The sequence below is a fragment of the Bison bison genome, unplaced genomic scaffold, assembly GCF_000754665.1.
Source record: "Bison bison bison isolate TAMUID 2011002044 unplaced genomic scaffold, Bison_UMD1.0 scf7180017864249, whole genome shotgun sequence".
Taxonomy (NCBI): Eukaryota; Metazoa; Chordata; class Mammalia; order Artiodactyla; family Bovidae; genus Bison; species Bison bison.
In genome coordinates, this window is record NW_011494821.1 from 899,092 (window position 1) to 920,398 (window position 21,307).

The 21,307-nt window shown below is 46.0% G+C and overlaps 1 protein-coding gene across 2 annotated transcripts; it reads right to left on the bottom strand.

Annotated features, from left to right (window-relative positions):
- Positions 1-1,606: 1,606 nt before the first annotated feature.
- On the bottom strand, positions 1,607-20,989 carry SCIMP (SLP adaptor and CSK interacting membrane protein). Of its 2 annotated transcripts, none has more exons than XM_010847415.1 (5): positions 20,423-20,989; positions 9,918-10,041; positions 7,792-7,855; positions 6,221-6,294; positions 1,607-4,032 (listed from the first exon to the last, which is right to left on the bottom strand). In XM_010847415.1, exons 1-5 carry the CDS (start codon positions 20,462-20,464, stop codon positions 3,821-3,823), a joined length of 516 nt encoding a protein of 171 aa, XP_010845717.1. In that variant the 5' UTR covers positions 20,465-20,989; the 3' UTR covers positions 1,607-3,820. The 2 variants fall into 2 exon arrangements, with proteins under 2 accessions (XP_010845717.1, XP_010845718.1); XM_010847416.1 differs by lacking the exon at positions 20,423-20,989 and adding an exon at positions 16,404-16,653.
- Between the last annotated feature and the right edge of the window lie 318 nt (positions 20,990-21,307).

Here is a 21,307-nt window from a genome sequence, read left to right on the forward strand (position 1 = left end):
TCGAGCAGGGGCTGCTCTCTAGCTGGAGTGCACGGGCTTCTCACTGTGGTGGCTTCTCATTGCAGAGCACAGGTTCTAGGGCGCTCAGGCTTTATTAGTTGTGGCACATGGGTTTGGTTTCCCTGCAATATGTGGAATCTTCCCCAACTAGGGATCAAACCCATGTCCCCTGCATTGGCAGCCAGATTCTTTTGAGGTAAAATTTACTTAGGTTGAAATGCAAAAATCTGAAGTGTGTAGTCACTGAGTTTTAAGAAATGCACACACCTGTGTAAACCACACCTGGCAGACTTTTTATTACCGTAGAGTGAACAGAAAAATCCATCACCTTCAGATTTTATCTGAGGGCAGGGAAGAATGAGACCATCAGAGTGGTTTTCAAGGAACAGCAAGGCCAAGGAGGTGGAAGGAGGAGGATGAAGCCCTTCCCTGATAACTATAACTGTCCCCCTAGGCCTGCCTGTTCAAGGTTGTCGTTACACTGCACAGTGATGCCTTAGAACATAACATAAAGTAGTGCTCAGTCACTCTGGGCCCGTGTTAGTGATGCTATTGTTGTTATTGTTATTATCCTGACCTGATGGCAATTCTTTGTCAATTTTTAATTGATCAAAACCCTGTAAGAAAAGAAGGGTGAATGGTAGAATCTGGACATGACACCTTACCCTGATACCTACCAACTCTGAGGTTTTAACTGAAAACCAGCAAATAATGAACAGTGTTATATACAAAAATGAAGTGATGGTAGATTGCCTATTTAGCAGCTATCCCCTTCATTTTCCTTGATGGCAAAGCCCACTTCAAGCCAGAAAGGCAGAAGATAGGCCTTTCCTATAGCTGGGCATGTGAACCAATCCTGACCAACGAGACATTAGGAAAAGTTGCTGGGAGCTTCTGGGAAAGTTTTTCCTAATTAATGGAAAGTTCTATGGGAGAAAATGCCCCCTTTCCTTCCTAGGTTTATTGTCATAGGATGTGATTGTTAGCTTTCCTTTCATAGGAAAATTCTCTTAGCTTTCCCCGCATGGTGGCAAAATAGCTGCCATGAGGGGAAAGCTAAGAGAATGTAAGAAAAGTCAGCTCATACCTCTGAGTCTTAAATCTGATGCATTCTGGAGTGAGTGCTTATCAAGATGCCTTGGTTTGTGAAGTCATACATTTCTTATTGTTTAAGTTATCTTTCATTGGATAGTCTGTTCCTTGCAGCCTAAAGCATACTAACTGATACACGTGATTTGTAAAATTTGTTGCTAGTAAACCTGAGCATTTCCAGGGAACAATCTTGTCTGTATCACAAAGATCAGACTGTTAACTATTGTAAAGAAAACTAAATTCACTGATTTGGGGCACGGGTAAGCCATCAGTTCTCAAATCAGCTAAGGTGGTAGAACAGGAATTGTTTCCAAATGATAGTTTTCCATGTTTGTAGGGATTTTAACATCATCACTGTTGCTCAGAATGGAAACTGTCTTCTTATTTGTGACTTTATCTATGAGTCAGATATGACACTGGTGGCTGACTTGGGGTTTCCTGTGGGGTTAGAATACACAAAAATGTCCTGTGAAATCTTGATGTACCTAATTATATCATCCAAACTGGAAACAACTTTGTTGGTAGAAAACATGGTTTTATTACAGGTGCCCTGTATAGCATCTCAGCCAAGTTACACAGGCCCAGAGAAAAAGGATTTGTTTTTGTCACACTGGTAGATTTTCCATTAATGATCAATATTCAATAAATATTTATTAAGTGCCTAATATATGCCAGGGTTTCAGCTGGACATTGGGAATATACTGGAATATAGACAGCTTCCACCCCAAAGAGTCCCAAGTTAGGAAGGAGATAAAGAATTAACTAGGCAATTATAATGCAGAGTGAGAAGTGTTTCATTAGGGCCAATTGCAGGGAGCAGTGAGATCCCATGAGGTCACTCATGAGTGTTTGGAGGGAGATGCAGGGACAGGACCCTGAGAAAGATTGGCATTGAAGAGATGTTTCAGAAGGAGGTGTTCTTGCAAAGATGGAGACAGGCCAGTCAGGCAGGAGGAGAACCAGGAGATGGTGGTGGCCCAGAAACCAAGGAGGAGTTTACACATGTCTGGTATTTACTTTTTAACTTTTGGTGTAGATGTGGATGGTTTGCGGAAATTTTAAAAGGGAAAGCATGCTTGGAAAACACTTCTATCCTTTAGCCATTTTTTCCCCTATAATTAAAAAATATAATTAATTACTTTATGGCTGCTCTGGGCCTTTGTTGCTTTGTGCAGGCTTCCTCTAGTTGTGGCAATCAGGGGCTACTCTATTGCAGCGCTTGGGCTTCTCATTGAGGTGGCTTCTCTTGTTGTGGAACACAAGCTCTAGGCATGCGGGCTTCAGTAGTTGTCCTGTGCGGGCTCTAGGGCATGCGGATTTTTTCTAGGATTTAAGAAATGAGTCCTCTCTGGCTCATGGAATACCAGAATTCCCTAAGGCCATAGTTAGAGAACCACCGGTCTAAAACAAGGAGGTATTACAAGGAGTTGGAAGTCTCTTTGGAGTCTAGAAAGAGAGAACCTGGGAGGAAGCACGTGTCCTCACTGGTCCAGCAGTGCTTAAGTGGTTGAGGGGGATGACAGGTACATGTTTTCCATCTCTCAAGGAGGAGCTCAGTCCGGGTGTCACTCCTGGGCCTTTCCACCAGTTCATGCTGCTCGCCCTGCAAGCCTGTTAGCTGGATTTCTCAGGGATTGCTTAGAAGTCAGCATCCTGTGAGTCTGGCTAGACAGTGTCAAGTCTTCAGGCGTCAGCAGATCAACTTGAAGGAATCGATGAGGTTCAGGGTGACTCGGGCCTTGGCGACCCCATTAGGACACTCGTATAACTGGACCGCAGCCCGCTCCCCGGATGTATCATTGGGTGTAGCATAATGAACTGGAGTTTCTGCCTCCCAGTCACTCAGGGATAGGAATCTGGCAGGGAGGATATGATACTGTTTGTCTTGAATGCTACACAAGGGGGAAAGCAGTAATGAAAATATCGGAGGAGTGTATTAAAGACCCCTGAACTTTCATCTTGAATCTGTCACTGACTCGTCCCTTTCTTTCCTGTTCCCTATGATTTTTCCTGGGGAAACCTTTTTTCCTCCAGTACACATGTTGCAAAATCAACACCCCTATGGGTAACGTCCATTCTGTGGTCTAGAAGGTGACTTCTGTTCTTTGTTGATTGTTACGGTGCAGCCAGGAAGCAGTGAAAAAACTCTGGCTGGAAACTTGGATCTCTGAGGTTAGTTTGGCCGATGTCATAGAGAGGCCCTGGTGCTTGGGGTTGTGTAGGTGGGGAGGGTTCACAAGAACAAGAAGCACACCCCCACCCTTGAAGAATCCGCAAGGTGTGATGTGTGACTTGTGTGCAAGAGCGCTTAGCTGTGACTACCACCCACAGCCCCTCAATGTGTGAGGTGGGTGGAGCAGGTAGGGGCTTGTGCAGGGGATGGGAGCCTGGGAGGCTCGTACAAACACCAAGATTTAAGGTCACTTAGAACCACACAAACAGGGGAAGAATGCCGGGAACTGAGTGGTTTCTCGGGGCGGAGGGAAGTGGGGAGAGCTTTGCAGGGTCCACTGGGCCTCCACATGGAACCTCGCTCAGCAGAAGCCCAAGGCCTGACTCCTCTCCATTCTTAGAGCTGAGCACAGGCAGCTTTCCTCTGGCTGCAGTTATCTGATCACTGATGCTTCTCCATCTGATTCAGAAAGTGTTTATCTTATAGAGTTCCATAATATTACCACTGGCTTTCGGACTTGGGCACTTATTGAACTTCAGCCATTCTTGATTGTTTTTAAAATAAGCTCTGTGAACCGTCTTCTGCTTGCCAAAAGGAAGAAACGTTTGTTTCAAAATGATGATTTTCTGTATTGGCAGGGACATCAACATCATCATAGTCTTCCTCAGGCTCAATATAGCTTGGGACGGTGATTGTCTTCTTATTTCTAATTTTATGTACCGAAGAGTATGCAGCTGGTGTGGGCCGACTTGGGGTTTCCTGTGGGGCTAGAATACACAAAAAGGTATCAGATGCAAAGCTAGTGTATGTTTATGTATTTTTGACCAAGTGGCTCTGCATGATTTTCATGGGTTTCAGTATCCTCCCACGTCTTGGTGGACCAGATCCCCATTTTGCAGAGGAAACTGAGGTCCAGCCATGACACAGTCTCAGACTCACCCTAGTGAGTAAGTGGCAGACATCAGTCAGACATCTTGACTCCCTTGTCGCTTTGCCTGACTGCACTGCAGTGGGAGCCACAAGACAGAAGTTCAGACAAGAAACTGACCAGAGCTGGTAGTGAAATGAGTAGTGCTGTACCTACAGGTTCTAATTCTCATAAGGAAGCAATACAAACATTTCCTTTCAGGCATGTCCCTCACAATGACTGAATACGGCATTTCAGAACTATCTATAATTGCTCACATGCATCACCCCTCTGCTAAGAAGGAAGGGGGCAGTGGTGTCTTCAAAAGGTAGAATTAGCAGAAGATGGGCACATAGCACATGGACTAAAGGGGAGGAAAATCTCAGCTCCCCCTCAATGGGGCCTGGAACTGCCGCCCCACAATCACATCTTTTCCTAAGAGAACTTGAATAACAACCACCATTTCAGTTCTGCAGTCAGATCCAAACTCATCTTCAGGATTCAGCAGTCACTAGCTGTGTGACCATGAGTAAGTCACTTAACTTCTCTGTGCTTCAGTGTCTTCCTCTGTCAGAGGGACATAATAATGTACCTGCTGCATATAGTTGCTGAGAGGATTAAATGAGACAGTATCTATAAAGTGCCAAGCATGGGACCTGACACACAGCGCCTGCTCAACAAATGCTAGCTAATATTACTATTTATCTATTCAATTAAAATATTTCATCCATTATCTACTAAGCTCCAGACACTATTGTTTTTTTTTTAATATTTGTATATATTTATTTAGTTGTCCAGGGTCTTCGTTGTGGCATGCAAACTCTTTAGTTGTATGGCACGTGGGGGATCTAGTTCCCCAACCAGGGATCAAACCCAGGCCCCTTGCACTGGGAGTGTGGAGTCTTACCCATGGATCTCCAGGGAAATCCCTTTAGGCACTGTTCTTAATGGTGGGTAAAGAAGGGTGAACAAGACAAGAAGGACGCTTATTTTCTAGGGTTTGTATTCTAATGGAGGAGACAGATAATGGACAGATGAAGGATAATTAGCTTACTTAGGATAATTGTCATAAGCTTCAAAAGGAGAATTGGAAGGATTTCTTTATGTAGGATGGTCAGGAGTGAACTCTCTGAGGTGGTAACATTTGAGCTGATACCAGAAGGGTGAGGTAAAGTCAGCTGTATGTAGAGCTTAAGGAAGACCATCCCAGTCAAGGGAACCAGGCAGAGATTTTCTGATACAAAGTGTGAAAAGCCCAGTGTTCCTTTATATCCATGCTGCAAGCTGGAATTTGAATATGAATTTACACATTGAATATTGGAAGCATTGGTACTTATTTTGTACTCCCCCCCCATCTTAAACTTAATTCATCTTCTTGAAACAGGTTGCTGCCATCTGCAAATTCCAGTATTATAGACTGAAAGTTTGTGTCCCCTCAAAATCCATATGCTGAACCATGTGTGCTAACCACCAGTGCAGTTATATTCAGAGATGGGGTATCCAAATAAGTAATTAAAGTTAAACAAGGTCAGAAGGGCAGGGCCCTGATCCAATAGGATTAGTGCCCTTCTAAGAGACACCAGAGAGCTGTTTCCCCTCTGTGTTTGCACACAGTCATCTGCAAACTAGAAGTATTCTCACCAGAAACCAGATTGGCCTTGCACCTTGATCTTAGACTTTTAGGCTCCAGAACTATGAGAAATTTACTGTCATTTAAGCCACATTGTCTGTGTTACTGTTTTATGGGCAACCCAAGCTGACTGCTTCCCAAGTGGCTCAGTGGTAAAGAATCTGCCTGCTAATGCAGGAGGCACAGGAGAAGTGGGTTCGATTCCTGGGTCAGGAAGATCCCCTGGAGGAGGAAATGGCAATCCACTCCAGTATTCTTGCCTGGAGAATCCCATGGACAGAGGAGCCTAATAGGCTATAGTCTGTGGGGTTGCAAAGAGTTGGACACGACTGAGCAACTGAGCACAAGCTGACTAAGATGCCAAGACAAATTTATTATTTTACTCTGAATGAGACTGTTATCAGCAAATTATACTCACAGGCAACTCCTGGGGAAAGCATATCCCTGGGTGGCAGAGGGGGTAATTGAACTGAGAATTGTTCTGTAACATTCCTGGAAGAGAGAAAGAATAAGAGTCAGTGTTTGGTTTTGATCATGCCTGCTGATTTAAGAGAAAATGTCAAGGGAAATGGACAGAGTTGAACATTCAAATCTTGGTCCCTAAAGACTGAAAGCATCTCCTTTCTTTCCTAGGTCTTGCATCCCATCTGTAACTGACACACTAAAAAAACCACTTCTTTAGCCCAGGGACCATTTGGATTTGGGGGTGTGGAGCAGAAGCACTCTAACTTAGACCCCAGATCTCATCTTTCTGTGTTTACCTGAGCTGGATCAGCAGGGGGAGGTAAGCACCGGGTGTATTTTGATGTGCAAAATGGATGTGCAAAACCTGGGCTTCCCAGGTGGCTCAGTGATAAAAAGAATCTGCCTGCCAATGCAGGAGACATGGGTTTGACCCCTGATCCAGGAACTCAACATACTGTAGAGCAACTAAGCCCGTGTGCCACAACTATTGAGCCTGTGCTCTGGAGCCTGGGGAGCCACCACTGTGGAACCCATATGCTGCAGCTATTAAAGCTCTAGAGCCTGTGCTCTGCAACAAGAGAAGCCACAGCAACGAGAAGCCCTCACACCTCAATGAAGAGTAGCCCCCGCTCACCACAACTAGAGAAAAGCCCTTGAAGCAATGAAGACCCAGCATAGCCAAACAAACAAACAAAAAACAGGTGTACTCCTAATGCTAAACATACACCCACCATGTGACAGCAACATTGGGTATATATCCTGCTGATCAAAAGATATGCTACTAAAATGTTTATGACAGCACTATTCATAACAATGGCAAACTGGATGCTACTCAAATGCCTATAAGTAGCAGAATGGATAAATTCATCATGGTTCAGTTCCACAGTGGAACACTCTATTGTAATGAGAATGAACAGTCTACAATTACACACAATGAATCTCACAAAAAAATGCTGAGCAGAAGAGGTTAAACACTGAATAACACATACTGTATAATACCATGTATAGGAAGTATAAAGACAAGGAAAACTGAGCCTATACTATTTCAGATAGTGATTATCCTTAGGATTTAAAGGCTGAAAGGGTATATATGGGATTGAGGTGCTGGTAATTTTGTTTCTTAACCTGGGTGCAAGCTACCGGGTCTTTTTAGTTTGTGGAAATTCATTGAGTTGTACTCTTACCATATGCATTTTTCTGTATTTATATTATACTTTGGTAAGAAGTTTCAGGGGCTTCCCAGGTGACTCAGTGGTAAAGAATCTGCCAGCCAAGCAGGAGATGTGGGTTGGATCCCTGGGTCAGGAAGATCCCCTGGAGAAGGGAATGGCAACCCACTCCAGTATTCTTGCCTGGAAAAATCCCATGGGCAGCGGAGCCTGGTGGGCTACAGTCCACAGGGTCGCAAAGAGTCGGACACGACTAAGTGACTGACCATGCACACACCAGCTCAGTAGTGCAGGCACAAGAATGAAAGTGGACAGGCGGTTCTCAAAATTAAAAAGCAGGATTCCCCGCACTTACTCATACATCGTTTCTTCATCTCTCTGCTTTTGTTTCAAGGACTTGGAAATTTCCCATTTCTTGCCTAAGGAAAAAAATAAGCATATTCATTTAGGAAGAATTGTCCAAAATTGTGATCTTTAGAGTTTAGAAGAGACCAGAGAATGGGCAGGTTCAGGATAGTCAGAAGAAGAACCATCCAGAGAAAACAGACTTAGGGGCACAGAGCTCATAAGTGATAGAGTCAGAATGTCATCCAGATAGTCTGACCTCAGAGTCTGGGACTAATCCAGTGTGGGCTGTGGCTGCTTCCTCATCGCCTGGTACTGTGTCTACCTAGCATATAGCTGTCACTTAGAAATACTAGTTGAGTGAATAGCCAAAAGGATTAATGGGAGGAAATGAGATGAAAAATGGGAATAGCAGTTTGTAAACTGTGATATGCTGGACATGTAAGTTATTATTAATTATAACCTACTTGTTAATAGGAGTGGGTCAAGATAAAAGAGAATAAGTAAAGTTTTTGTTCAGGGTCATATTTTGTCCATATCTAAAAGCAAAATGTTTTGGGACTTCCCTGGTGGTCCAGTGGTTAAGAATCTGCCTTCCAATACAGGGGACGTGGTTCGATCCCTGGTCAGGGAACTAAGATCTCACATGCTTCGAGGCAACTAAACTGGCACACCACAGCTAGCAAAAGCTTGTGCACCGCACCCAAGAGCCTGTGCAACCAAACTAAAACAAATCCAAATTTAAAAAATGAAATATTTTAAAAAGACAAGTGGATAGAGGACTACAGTAGCTAGAATACACTTTCTGTATTTAAAAAACTAATTACCATCAGAGGGTGGAGGGGAAAGGGCTTTGAATGGGGAGCCCAGTGTACCCAAGTTCTGGCTCCAACTCTGCCACCAAGTCCCAGGAGACCTGAACCAAGGATTTGCCTCTCTCTGAACCTTGCTTTTCTTATCTCTACAGAGAGATTGAAAAGAATGACAGAAGCTTTCATTCCTGAGCAGCCCTGACCTTCCAGCACTGGTTCAGCAGGACCCTGAGGCCATATCCAGATGCATCAGGAGGACAGGGCCCTGATTCTGGAGGGATGCCCCCTAGGTGCCCCAGAGCAAGACGGCCATACCTCTCAGAGCATTTACCATCCCCAAGTGTGCTCCAGGCCTAGGTCATTAGCTAAGGGGTAGGATCTTAAGAAAACTCACTATTGAACCAGAATTTCATGTTTTTGGAGATGAATATTAAAGTAGAAACTCACTTGTAGATAGTCTAAATTTACAGTAATCCTCCAGGAACCTGCTTATTTATGTTCAAGTGTGCTAAGAACCTCTGTCCAAGGCACATATAATACCCCCAAATTCAGAGTATGATCTTAGAATAGGCAGTCATGGTGGTCAACCATGAAATGAGTCCATTTTTCATGCCTGAAGACTTTTTTTGTAATACCACACTTCAAAATGTGAAGGTACGCTATGGGGTAAGGTAAGAGATGGAAAACTCAAATTAGGGCTTTTTTTCAGATAGCTCAAAAACAGTTCGTTTTTAAATTTTTTTTTTTTTTTTTTGCATCTTGCGTGTCATGTGGGATCTTAGTTCCCTGACCAGGTATCAAACCCATGCTCCCTGCTTTGGAAGCATGGAATCTTAACCATTAGACAGCCAGAGGTGTCTTAAGACATTTTTAAAAACTACTTTGTGGAGAATGATTGCCGTACAAAACGCTGTACATATTTCATGTGCACAAGTCAATGCATTTGGAATCAAGACAGTTTTTGACATTCCATGCACTTGAACTCTCAAGTTCCAGCGGTAAGGTGCTGTGACATTGGAGAGAGACAGCACTGGAGAACAGCATGCCTTGAAACTGATTCTGCTTTTACCCAAACCGTGAGGGCCGGAAGAGTTCTTGGAGATTAAGTAACCTCCCTCCCTTCACTGTGCAGAGGGGGAAATTGAGGCCCAGAGATACATATTAGTAGCAGAGCTAGGAATCGACCCAGAGTGCATGATGCTAAATCCAGAGTTCAGCCCATGGAAGCCCAGAACTAATCTTTTTGCCCTAAAGAAGCCCCAGTGCCCCAACAACCACCACTTCCCTCCCCTCCCTCCACGTGCCCAAGGGGGAGGGTCATTACCTGGTCTAAACAGACACCTACAGACACAGAACAGGATGGTGCCCAGGCTCACAGAGGTAAAGATGATGGCCACAGCCAAGATGATCCAGAAATGGTCCTTCCACCAATCCATGGCATTGAGATCCTGAGAAGAATGGAGGGAGAGGATAAGACATGAGTGAAGGGCTTCTTGGGAGGTGGAGGCAGTTATCTACCATGTTGTGCGGCAGCATCTGCTTAGGGACCAGGCAGGCGTTTGCTCACAATCAAACACTGCTGATTTGCAGCTGGGAGACCTCAGGCAAGTGATTAACTTTCTCCAAGCCTCAGTGTCCTCACCTGCAAGATGCCAGTGATGCTGTCTACTACCTTACAGGGAATTTACGAATATTAGAGGTAAGACATGTACTTACCAGTTACTCTAGAAACTGTACACATAATCACTGCTTTTCTTTACACTGTCAAACATGCAGCAGGAAGGGGAAATGCCATTTAAAGCAATAACTGACAGCAGTTGTTTTTATATCAAAGGGACAACTAGACTAAATTCATAACAGGGCAGATAGAATTTTGAGGGCTTTTTTTGGGGTGTTGGGGAGTGCTTCCCTGGTGGCTTAGATATAAAGAATCTGCCTATAATGTAGACCTGGGTTCAATTCCTGGGTTGGGACGGTCCTCTGGAGAAGGGACTGGCAACCCACACCAGTATTCTTGCCTGGAGAACTCCATAGATAGAGGAGCCTGGCAGGCTATAGACCATGGGGTTGCAAAGAGTTGGATACAACTAAGCGACTAACATTTTCACTTGTTTTTTGAGGTGGAGGTTAGAAAAATACCTTGATGGATCTCTTGAGTGAGGCATGATCAGAGGGAGAAAGATGCAAAGCAAACTGAATTAGTCTGCATGAGAAAAGGTTCATTTCCATTATAGGTTATTACAAGATATTGAATATAGTTCTCTGTGCTATACAGTAAATCCTTTATATATATATATGTACAGTAAATACTTTATATATAGTAGAGTGTATCTGTTAATCCGATGCTCCTAGTTTATCCCTCTCCTCCTTCCCCTTTGGTAGTTATAAGTTTGTTTTCTAGTTCTGTGAGTTTGTGTCTGTTTCGTAAACAAGTTCATTTGTATTATTTTTAAAAATCCCACATCTAAGTGATGTCATACAGTATTTGTCTTTCTGTGTCTGACTTATGTCACTTAGTGTGTCTCTAAGTCCATCTGTGTTGCTGTAAGTGGTAATATTTCCTTCTTTATGGTCGAGTAATATTCCATTGTATGTGTGTGTGTGAATATATATGTATACTCCACATTTTCTTCATCCATCTGTTGATGGCCACTCAGTCTCTCTTCTCTTAGTTAAATGTCTCCTAGTTCTTAGTCTAATTTTCCCCTCATATATTCTATCTCTTTGACTTTTTCTTTACTCCTGACGGATTTCTCCGAGGAGACACATAAACATACTCTTTACAGCTATAGAAACACACACCAGGCAGAGTTAAAAGCTGTTGTGTCTGAAGAGCATGACTGGGTGTGGGGAGGGAAGCAAGAGGCCTGGCAACTTGCTGTTCTCTGTAAACTCTCCGAATTCTTTGCTTTTTTATCTTTTTTAACTTATGTGTTTACTTTTATAACACTGATAAGAGTCAATCAACCATTTAGTGTAGCTTCCCTTTGTTCAGATTTCAAGTTCAGAGAAATTTTATTCTCATCAGATTCTTGGGAAAGAAAGAGGAAATAGGATGATGCCAGAAAGTGAAACTATGGGTCACTTTTCAGAACAATGCAAAGTGGTAAATATTCTGCAGTCCTGTTCACACAAATTGAATGGCTTTGATTTCCCATCAGATGTTTTGAGCGTGTTTAGTGCACCAAGAGCTTTCTCATCACTCACCTTATTTCACCCTCACCACCACACCCTTTTCTAAACAGGGCCTGAGACAGAGGTGTAGTGACTTCCCCCAGGTCACCCAGGAAGGAGGGAGGGCAGAACGCTTCCTCTCTGTGTCTCAGAGCCTTCCAGTGTCAGGATGCCTCTGAATCATCAAGGAGAGGTCAGATGGAGGTCAGGATATCTCACTTTACTTCAAAAGGAACATCGCTGTGGTAGTCATATGGTGTTGTGGGGGCCCAAGGCATTCCCCAGAATGAATGATCGGGGCTTGAGAATGAAAGTCCCAAGTTCCCCATAACCTAAGATCAGAGAAATAGCTCTTCCCCCATGAACTGCCAACAGGTGCCTTTACAACAGAACCAAGACGAGCGGGTCTTTTTGGGAGCATGCAGCTGAGGAAGGGGGCTATTAATAACCACATCCCAGTGGTCCCCCCACCCCAAGAGAGGGGACAGGAGCCCTGGGGAGAGATGGCAGGGAGTACAACTGGTGGGCAGTGTGTCACGGCTGTATAGTCCAGTTCAGGCTCTGGAAAGTATGGAAACTGAATCCCACTTGTGTTGTCAGGCCTGGAGTAGATAAGGTCGTGGGGCGCAGGCTTCCTGAGAGCTACTGAAATATCACGCAAAGAGGTGTTTACATGAGAGGAGGCTGGCAGCCAGCCCAAAGGTGCAGCTGAGTCTCTCAAGGGACCCCAAGGGACTCAAGGGCCAAGGGTGAGTCTCCACCCAACACCACAGACTCGATCAGCAGCAGTGACCCAGCGAGAGGAGACTTCCTGTGGAAAACTGTCCCTGTCTTTCCTCCTCAATCCGATACTGGGGGGAAGGCGGGGGTAAGGGCAGGGAAGGGTGCTTAGGGAGCTGAGGCAGACTTCACCCCTCACCTTGCTCTGTACTCCCCTCACTGGGCAAAGCGGGGAGCTTTGGGTCAAAGATGAGACGGAAGTTTTTAAATGAGTGTGACTAAATTTTTAAAACTGAAATGAATCTGCTTAGTAATCAAAAGTAATAAAAGTTTTGGGGTTGGACCGAAATGTCACTGGGGGAGGCCTCTCCTTGCTGGAACAAGGCAGGAACCAAGGCAGTAGGGTAGTTAGAAAAAAACTGCATCTGTTCGCTGTGGCCGCTCCAACAAATCACCACGGATGTCATGTCTAAAAACAGCACAGAAGTTTTATCCAGCCAAATTGCTGGGTAACACAACAGCCAGCACGTTGCCATTGGGCAGGGTTGGCCCCTTCCGAAGTCCCCACTGGAGAAGCCACTTCCTTGCTCCTTTCAGCTTCTGGAGGTTGCTTGTGTTCCTTGGCTCACAGCCCCCTCCTCCATCTCCTTGCATCTCTCTGACAGTCCTTCCCCAGTCACATCTCACCTCCTTTTGTGCCTCCCTCTCCCACTTATAAGGACTCTTGTGATAACAATGGGCTTCCTTGGTGGCACAGCTGGAAAGAACCTGCCTGCCAATCCGGGAGACGTGGGTTTGATCCCAGGGTCAGGAAGATCCCCTGGAGGAGGAAATGGCAACTCACTCCAGGATTCTTGCCTGGAAAATCCCATGGACAGAGGAGCCTGCCGGGTTACAGCCTGAGGGGTCACAAAGAGGTGGACATGATTGAGCACGCATGCACACACGCATGCTGTGGTTACACTGGGCTCACCCGGATAATCCAGGTTCATCACTGCATCTCCAGGTCAGCTGATTTGCAACCTCAGTTCCGCTTGTGACCACAGTTCCTCCTTGCCTTGTAGTCTGACATAACCACAGGTTCCAGGGGTTGGGATGTGGACATCTCGGGGTGGGTGAGACCACCACACAAACCACCTCATGCTGATACTGCAGGAAGATGAGACTCTAGTGAAAGTGGTCTCATGGATTTATACATTATAAAATTTATTTTTATTGTTTTTTTTTTTTTTGCCTTCTATTGATGTCTCCGGAATGAAAAGGGAAAAAGTCAGCAATGATCCTGCCGTCTCTGACCAGAAGTCCACCACAGAGTGCTCGATGTTGCTGGCTCAGGGAAGAAGCAGCGAAGACCCACCCCGAGGCTTGGGACAGACGTGGGTCTCTGTGTCTGGGAGGGGACTGCCACATGGGAGGGGACATTTTTGTTTTCAAGAGTCTGAGCTCATTGGAAGTTTCTCAAGGCTGGACTTGGACTCAGAAATAAGAGAGAGCCCCGTGAGCCAGAGTAGGGGCTCATAGTGCAGTATGGACCAGAGGAGGGAAGGATTCAGTGTGGCCCCAAAGCTGATCCAAAGCTGAGCCATAGGTCAGCAGGTCCTGGGCCTGGGAAGGGTGAGGTGCTGAGTCTACAGATACAGGTTAGGGGTCCTGGCTGCCGGGAGGAGGGCAGGGCCTGACCTCAGTTCCCGTCAACTGGGGGAGCATTTGGTGGACACCACGAATGGAAGAAAGAAGAGTCAGAAGAACAAGGGAGCTGCCTTTAGCCATTAGCTATTGAGGACCTTGGTGTGTCAGACCCCAGGGCAAGAACTTGAGGAAGAGTGGAAATTCCCAACCTGAGGCCTGGCCATTGGGACTTTGTTTTAGTAAAGTTCTCCAGATGATTCTAGGTGGAGGCCAGTGTTGAGAACCAGTGACATACATGTTATCACTTAATCCTTATACTGGTGTTGGGAGGAGTTATTATTACCCCCATTGTATAAAAAAAAGATAAAAAGAGAGAACTCATAGGGTTTAGGCAATTTGTTAAAGGCAGCATGTCTAGTAGCTCACTAGTCTAAGATTGCAGCACAGCCTGGTCTGATGCCAAAGTTCATGCTGTTTTTACTCTGTCAGATTTACACCAAGTTGATAAATACTTCTTTTCATAACAGAACTGAAAGCAGAACCATCGGTCAAGAAATTCCAATATTGGCAAGACCTCTACCTTGAGTTGTGACTTGTTCCAAATAATAAGAACCTCAATATGAAAATGCATCTTAGAAAAGGAACATACATATATGCTACCTTAGCATGAGTTCAACCACTCTGTACGGCAGGTCATAATTATAGCCCCATTTTAGAGAAAAGAGAATAGAAGTTTAGATGAGCTCAATGAACTTGCCCAAGGTCATAAGTGGAAAAAATCAGAAGCTAAGCCCAGGACTCTTACTTGTGACCACTAAGCCAGAGCTTTGGGAAATGTACTAAAATGCAGAGAGATACCACAGTCTGTGTCCCAACTCTACTCCCAATTCTGATTTGTAACTCTGGTGTGGGACTCAGCATTGTTAACACACGCTCCAGTGGGTTCTCAGGCCTTGGGGAGAACACTACATCCAGCCAGCTTGTAGAGCCCCGAGCTGCAGAGGTGAGGAGGCTGAAGGCTTGTTCCTCGCAACATTTACAGGCAGTAGAAGCAGCAAAGTAGACTGAAGGCACTAAAACAAACCCCTTAAACCCAAAGACTTCTCCTGTTTGCTTGTCACATGGCTGATGGAACTCCATCATCAACAAGTCACTCTCTCCCTACTTCCCCTACTTTTATACCCATTTGCCTGACACTGAGGAAGAGGAACTGATTTTTACTAGGGTGTGAATGGCTTCACGGAGCCTCAGGATTCCTTCCCTAGGACGTTGGCAGGAGCAGGAGTATCCTAGAATCTTATCCAAAGTCCTTAGAGGATAGTCATAACCAAACATGGCCTCGGAGTGAAGTTCCTGCAGGGCTAAGGTGACCTGGGAAGACCTGCTGTCTGCCCATCGTCCTCCCTGCTTGTCCTCCCCTCCCAGCTTCACAGACGCTCCTCGCCCCAGAGCTCAGTGTCCTGCACTCTATCGATTCACTTCTCAATCACCCTGTCCTCAGACAGACTTTGCATCTCAGTCACTCCTCTGATAACAGCTTAAAGAGGGCGCTAGTCAGCTTGATGAAAGCCCAGAAGGCAAGGGAAGCCTGAATTTCAAGAAGGGGGAAAAGTGAGATGAGGAAAGATTGTTTAAAATACAGGGAGTCAGTGTGTTTATAAACTGTGAAGTGTCAGGAAAAAGGACAAAATGAAATGCAGGCAGAGAAAGGAGAGCAAAAGCTACCTTCAGGGGCTCAGATGGAAGAATCAGCTTTTAAAAGGGAACAAGGATGGAAGGAGGGCTGTGCTGTTCAGCAGAACCAGACTGGGATGAGAGGGCAGGAAGCTGGCCAGAAAGCTCCTGTTCTGAGTTAGGAAGAGTCGACAGGCGAGGTTCTGGGGGCGGCAGGGTGAGAGGCAGACAGCCCTGCTTCCCACTCCGCAACAGGCTATGATCAATATTCAAAATGCATTTTTTTTTTTCCTCCAACTGAGCCTGCATACACTTACTGTGACAGCTGTCTGATGGTTTGTTTGCTGTTCATCACCTCCCACACTGGCTGTAAGCTCTTGGAGAGCAAGAATCTTGCTGCTCCCTCTACCACTCTTTCTAGTTCCTAGACCGTCACCTGGAATGCAGTGGGAGTGCCATACGCATCTGTGAATAAATGACTGCATGACTGACGGCCCCACCTCCTTCCCTCTTCCCTTGTTGTGGGCAGGCTTCTCCGCTAATGATGCAGTAGGCAGTTTGGATCCAGGGTCTGAAATTCAAGTGCTGGGATTCTAGTTCTAAAGCACCTCACCTGGACACGAGAGCTTGGGCAGGCTCCCTGATCTCCCCCTGCCTTTGGTCGTGGGCTTCAAGCGGCTGGCTGGGAAGCAGAAGCCAGGCAGAGAGGTGTGAAGGGTGGAGTGGCAGCTTCTCTCTCTTGATTGCTCTGTCCTCCGTAGCCTAAGGCACTCAGTTCTGAGTAGGCTCAGGGTGGGAGAGCCACTAAAAGCAACTACCAACCCAGCTCTGACTCTCACTTCCCCAAAAGGCATTTCCGGGGAGTCAGTGGCAGAAAACACATTCACTCTCCATCACCAGGAATTCTGGAGACTGTGGCTTTGTTCAAGAATTTGCTTTTTTTTTTTTAACCAAATTCCTCAGAGTAAGATGTGCAATCTACAATGTGACAGCTACACATATATTCACATAAATAAAACATTTCACAAAGTGTCTTCAGGTGCACTCCAATTGGCAGTTTCTCATCTATTCTAGCCTATTTCATGAGAAGTCCTGAGTGTCAGCCTCTCAGTTTATTTCAAAGTGTATTAATGGTAATGCCCTCTGTATTGAAAGACTTGAGTTTTTCTCATGAAAAATAAGCGACCTGAAATAGCCATGAGTCCCAAGAGGTGTGGGTGGAGTGCGTGTGTTGGTGGTGAATTAGAGTTTCAGAAAGTTAGTCAGAAAAAGGCTTTGTCGGAAGAAGTGGACTTGCAAATAGCTTAGCAGGAAGTTGGGGAGATGTGAATATGAGTCCAGTTCCTTACTCTCTGCCTTTATGGACACAAATCCCTCTACCAGAGGCCTGCCCTGTCCAAGACAGCAGCCACTGGCCCCGTGAGGCCCTTCCACTGAGCACTGGCTAGATGGCTAGTTGAGTATGTGCTGCAAGTTCGAAATACACGCTGGATTTCAAAGACTTGGTACAGAAAGAACATGATAGATCTCATTAACAAATGTTTATCTCAGTTACATGTTGAAATGATAGTATTTTGGATAGAGTGGGCTAAGTAAAACGTATTAATAAAATTAATTACAGCTTCCCACCCCTTTTTAATTTACTCCCACCCAAATTGTAACACTGTTTCAGCCTTGGGTTGGTGCAGTATGGAACAGAGGCTCACCCACAGGGGCTCAGAGCAGGACTGGCCTCCTGCGGAACCCACAGAAATCTGAGGGACAGCTCTGCACTTTGCAGGGCATGGAATGAGGGTCCAAGCTGCTCTCCGCCTGGATCTCAAGTGTCTGGGAGACTCCAGATAATACTGAGGCAACACCTGCCAGTCAGCATGGGCTGTGCTTGCCCGAATTCATCTCTAGTTCCCAGACGGTCACTGCTCAGGCTTAGTGAGGCCAAGTTCCCACTCGACCCTGCCCTGCTGTTGTCAGCCCCAGAAATGGCTGTCTGGATAGTTGATGGCCACCTAAAACCAAGTGTGGGATTTCCCTGGATAGAGGTCCAGAGGTTAAGACTCCATGCTTCCAAAGCAGGGGGCATGGGTTCGACCCCTGGTCAGGGAACTAAGATCCCATATGATGTAATGGTGCGGCCAAAATAAATTAAAAAAGTAAAACTCAAGCATGCCTGGGGTAGGGTGGGAGCAGAGTATTAAAAGGAGTTGTTTCTCTTCTCCCTCTCTCTGTCCTTCCACTTCTGTGAAAGGTTAAATATAAGTCCTAGAGAGCTAAAGAGAAGAAATCAAGCCAAACATATCCTTTTTCCCACGTGCTCCCCTCAGTGTTACAGCTTATCACACCAGCTCTCAGATTAATCTTGTCTGATTTATTTCATTAGAGGGCTTGACTCTGTTCATATACACTCACCCATCATAGTTTATCGCCCCTGTTGCCACAGTTAGGAACTACATCTACTTGCTAGCAAAAATGAAAGATAACCATAAAATCCTATCAAGGCAAAGTTGTGGTGAAACGGACCCTCCCACAGGGCCAGTGATAGGACACATTAATTTTAAATACAATTTTGGAGAGAAAATAGTACATTTAAAAAACGATCGCACCATTTAATTCTATAATATCATTTCTAGAAATATAGCCTGAGAAATAATCTGAACAAAGTAAAACCCTAAGAGGACAATCGTGTAGAGGTGAACCTTCGTAGAGATGAACAGGGAGCTGCCCAGCAGCCAAATGGGGGTCTCTTGGGGAAGAAAATTACAGAAGGGCCACTTGATAGGACGTGTGTGTTAGTCAGTCGTGTCCAGCCCTTTGTGACCCCATGGACTGGGGCCTGCTAGGCTTCTCTGTCCATGGCATTTTCCAGGCAAGAAGACTGGAGACTTGATAGGATAGGATGCAGTAATCTAGGAGTCATTAGGAAGAAAGCATCATCAACTATTGAGAAACCACATGAAAGGAACAGAATGCTGACTTATATCTAGACTATCGCCACATCTTATAACATTACTTGAAGATGTGCCAGGAGAATGGCTGGGAGAAAGCACAGAAAGGTGGATTTAGATTGTTCGGTGCGTGAGAGTAGGGTCCTTCTTTCTTTCCCTCCCACCCAGCCTTGCTGTGAGGCATAAAGCAAACACGTTTTCAAAAATTTAGGCATCATGTTTTACAAGAGCTTCTGCTCCCTGCTCTCAAATAGGTCAATTTTCTAGTATCTTCGAGATGTTTGGAATGATGGGTTAGCAGAGCCCTCCAGAGCTGCAGGTCATTCAGGATTCTTAGTGAGTTTATTCCAGGATTTCTACAACCCAGCAGTCCTTCCTTGGGTCCAACCAAGTTTCTACTTGCCTTTGCATGTAAGTGTTAGTCACTCAGTCACGTCTTACTCTTCGGGACCCCATGGATTGTAGCCCGCCAAGCTCCTCTGTCCATGGAATTCTCCAGGTAAGAATACTGGAGTGGATTGCCATTCCCTTCTCCAGGGGATCTTTCTGACCCAGGGATCAAACACAGGTTGCATGCATTGCAGGCAGATTCTTTATCGTCTTAGCCACCAGGGAAGCCCCTTGCTGTTGCTTACTTTCCCCTGTTTGTTTGGCTCTGAGAATGTGAGGGAAACTTGAACCTGTCACCCAGGGGCTCTCTGGCAGGAATGCCAGCCTCATGTTGAGTAGATGGAAGAGAATCAGGGATGCTGGTGCCCTGAAGACAGCAGTGACATCTGTATTTCTATGTCTAGAATGTACTTATATCAAAATAAAACATAGGTAACTTTCCAAAACAGCTACGCCTAAGAAAAAATGACTGGAAGGCAAGACAGCAGCACCCTCTTTACCGTGATTGTTGTGAGGTGGTGGGATCAGGGGTCATTGTTTCCGCTATTGCTTTGCAGTTTTCTAATTTTCAGAAAGAGAAAAAGAAAGAGATGCTAAAAAAAAATATTCAAAAGAAGCTCCCAGCCCTTGTCTTCTGCAGGCTCAACAATCCCCACTTCTGATGCCTCCTTAGAGGTCCACACATGCAGAGGGACCAGGAGAGGGACTGACATGAAGGACAACTGATGCATGAGAAGGTGGAAGTTAAAAGGACAAAGCCGAGCCCAGGCCCCCACCGCAGTAGTTTTTTCCAGACGGCGAGAGTAGATGGCTCAATGGAGGTCTTGACCCCGAGGCCTCTGCAAGAGAGGTCCCTGAATGCTAGAGACACAGTGACAAAGACACCCGGGCTGTTGGTGCTCATCCCAGGGCTTCAGGGGGAGCCCCAAGTTCACAGAGTTAGTGCCTCGATCCCCACCCTCTCTCCAGCACGGACCCACTGAGGGTCCTCGCGTGAGTCAGGTACCCAAACTCACCATCAGAATCCAGAGAATGATTACAACCTGCTCACAGTACACACGTCTCACTCCCAGGCACAACATCATTCCAGCCTGAGGAGCAGGTCTCTTCATGACCCCACCTTACACACGAGGAGGCCCCAGGAGCTGGAGATGACCTTGAGGTCATCCAGCCAGCCACCAGCAGGGTGGTTTCCAGGCCAGTTTTTCTCCAGCCCCACCCAGTGGTCCCCAGGCCCCAGGCTACAATCCCCCGGCCCAGCCCTGGCGGTCCCCTGCCTTGACTGGGCCCAGGTGCTTACCTGAGTTGCAGGAGGTCCAGATGTGAGCGGCTGAGGGGCCATCAGTGCTCTGAAGGCCGTGGCTCAGCACAGCTGGGGAGAGGCAGTCTCTTGCCCACAGGCCTTCCACCCAGCCCGAGCTGTGGGTGCCAGCCTGACCACACTTCCCCTTTATGCTCAGCCCACCAGGGAGAGGCCCCAGACACCATCACCAGGCAGCCAATTCCTCTTCTAGGAGCCAGATTCTTCTTTCTGCTCCTGTGCTCCTGCAAGGCCCACCAGTGGACTATCCTGTGGTGGAGAGGTCGGGCCCCAGGGTTGGGGGGCTTTCCCACAGACGAGCCTGCCCTGAGCACCCTGGAACTCCAGAAAAGCTAAGGGAACCTGACAACCCCCCAGACCCAGAGACAGACTGGGTAAGAAACCAGTTCACATGTATTAATATAAGGGCTGTCCCCCAAGGAAGACAGCTCTCATAAGCCCACGGCTGACCCTGGCACTCTGACCCAGCTTTTACTCCTGTTTCTGAAGGTGTGTGACACACTGCATCAAGAAGTGGGTCCAACTGACCACTGGACTGAATCGTCTTTCCCACAACACCACTGCCTCCGAAATGGGGGCTGTGGGTGGGGAAGTCAACCAACTATTCTGTGGAACTGACTGTTCTGACTGAGTGGTCACGTCAGTAAAAATAGCCAAACTGGTATGCATTGTGTCTGCCTGGGGTGAAAATGTTCTGATTACTTTCAACCATAATGACAATACCCTGGGATATCTGGTAAACATTTAACAACAGGATCTCGGGAGACAAAAAGATTCCTGAAATTTGTAGTGTTTGCTTATTTCCATGACATAAATATCTTCACCACGGCCAATTTGAAGTAACTGACAGGAGTCACTGGACTT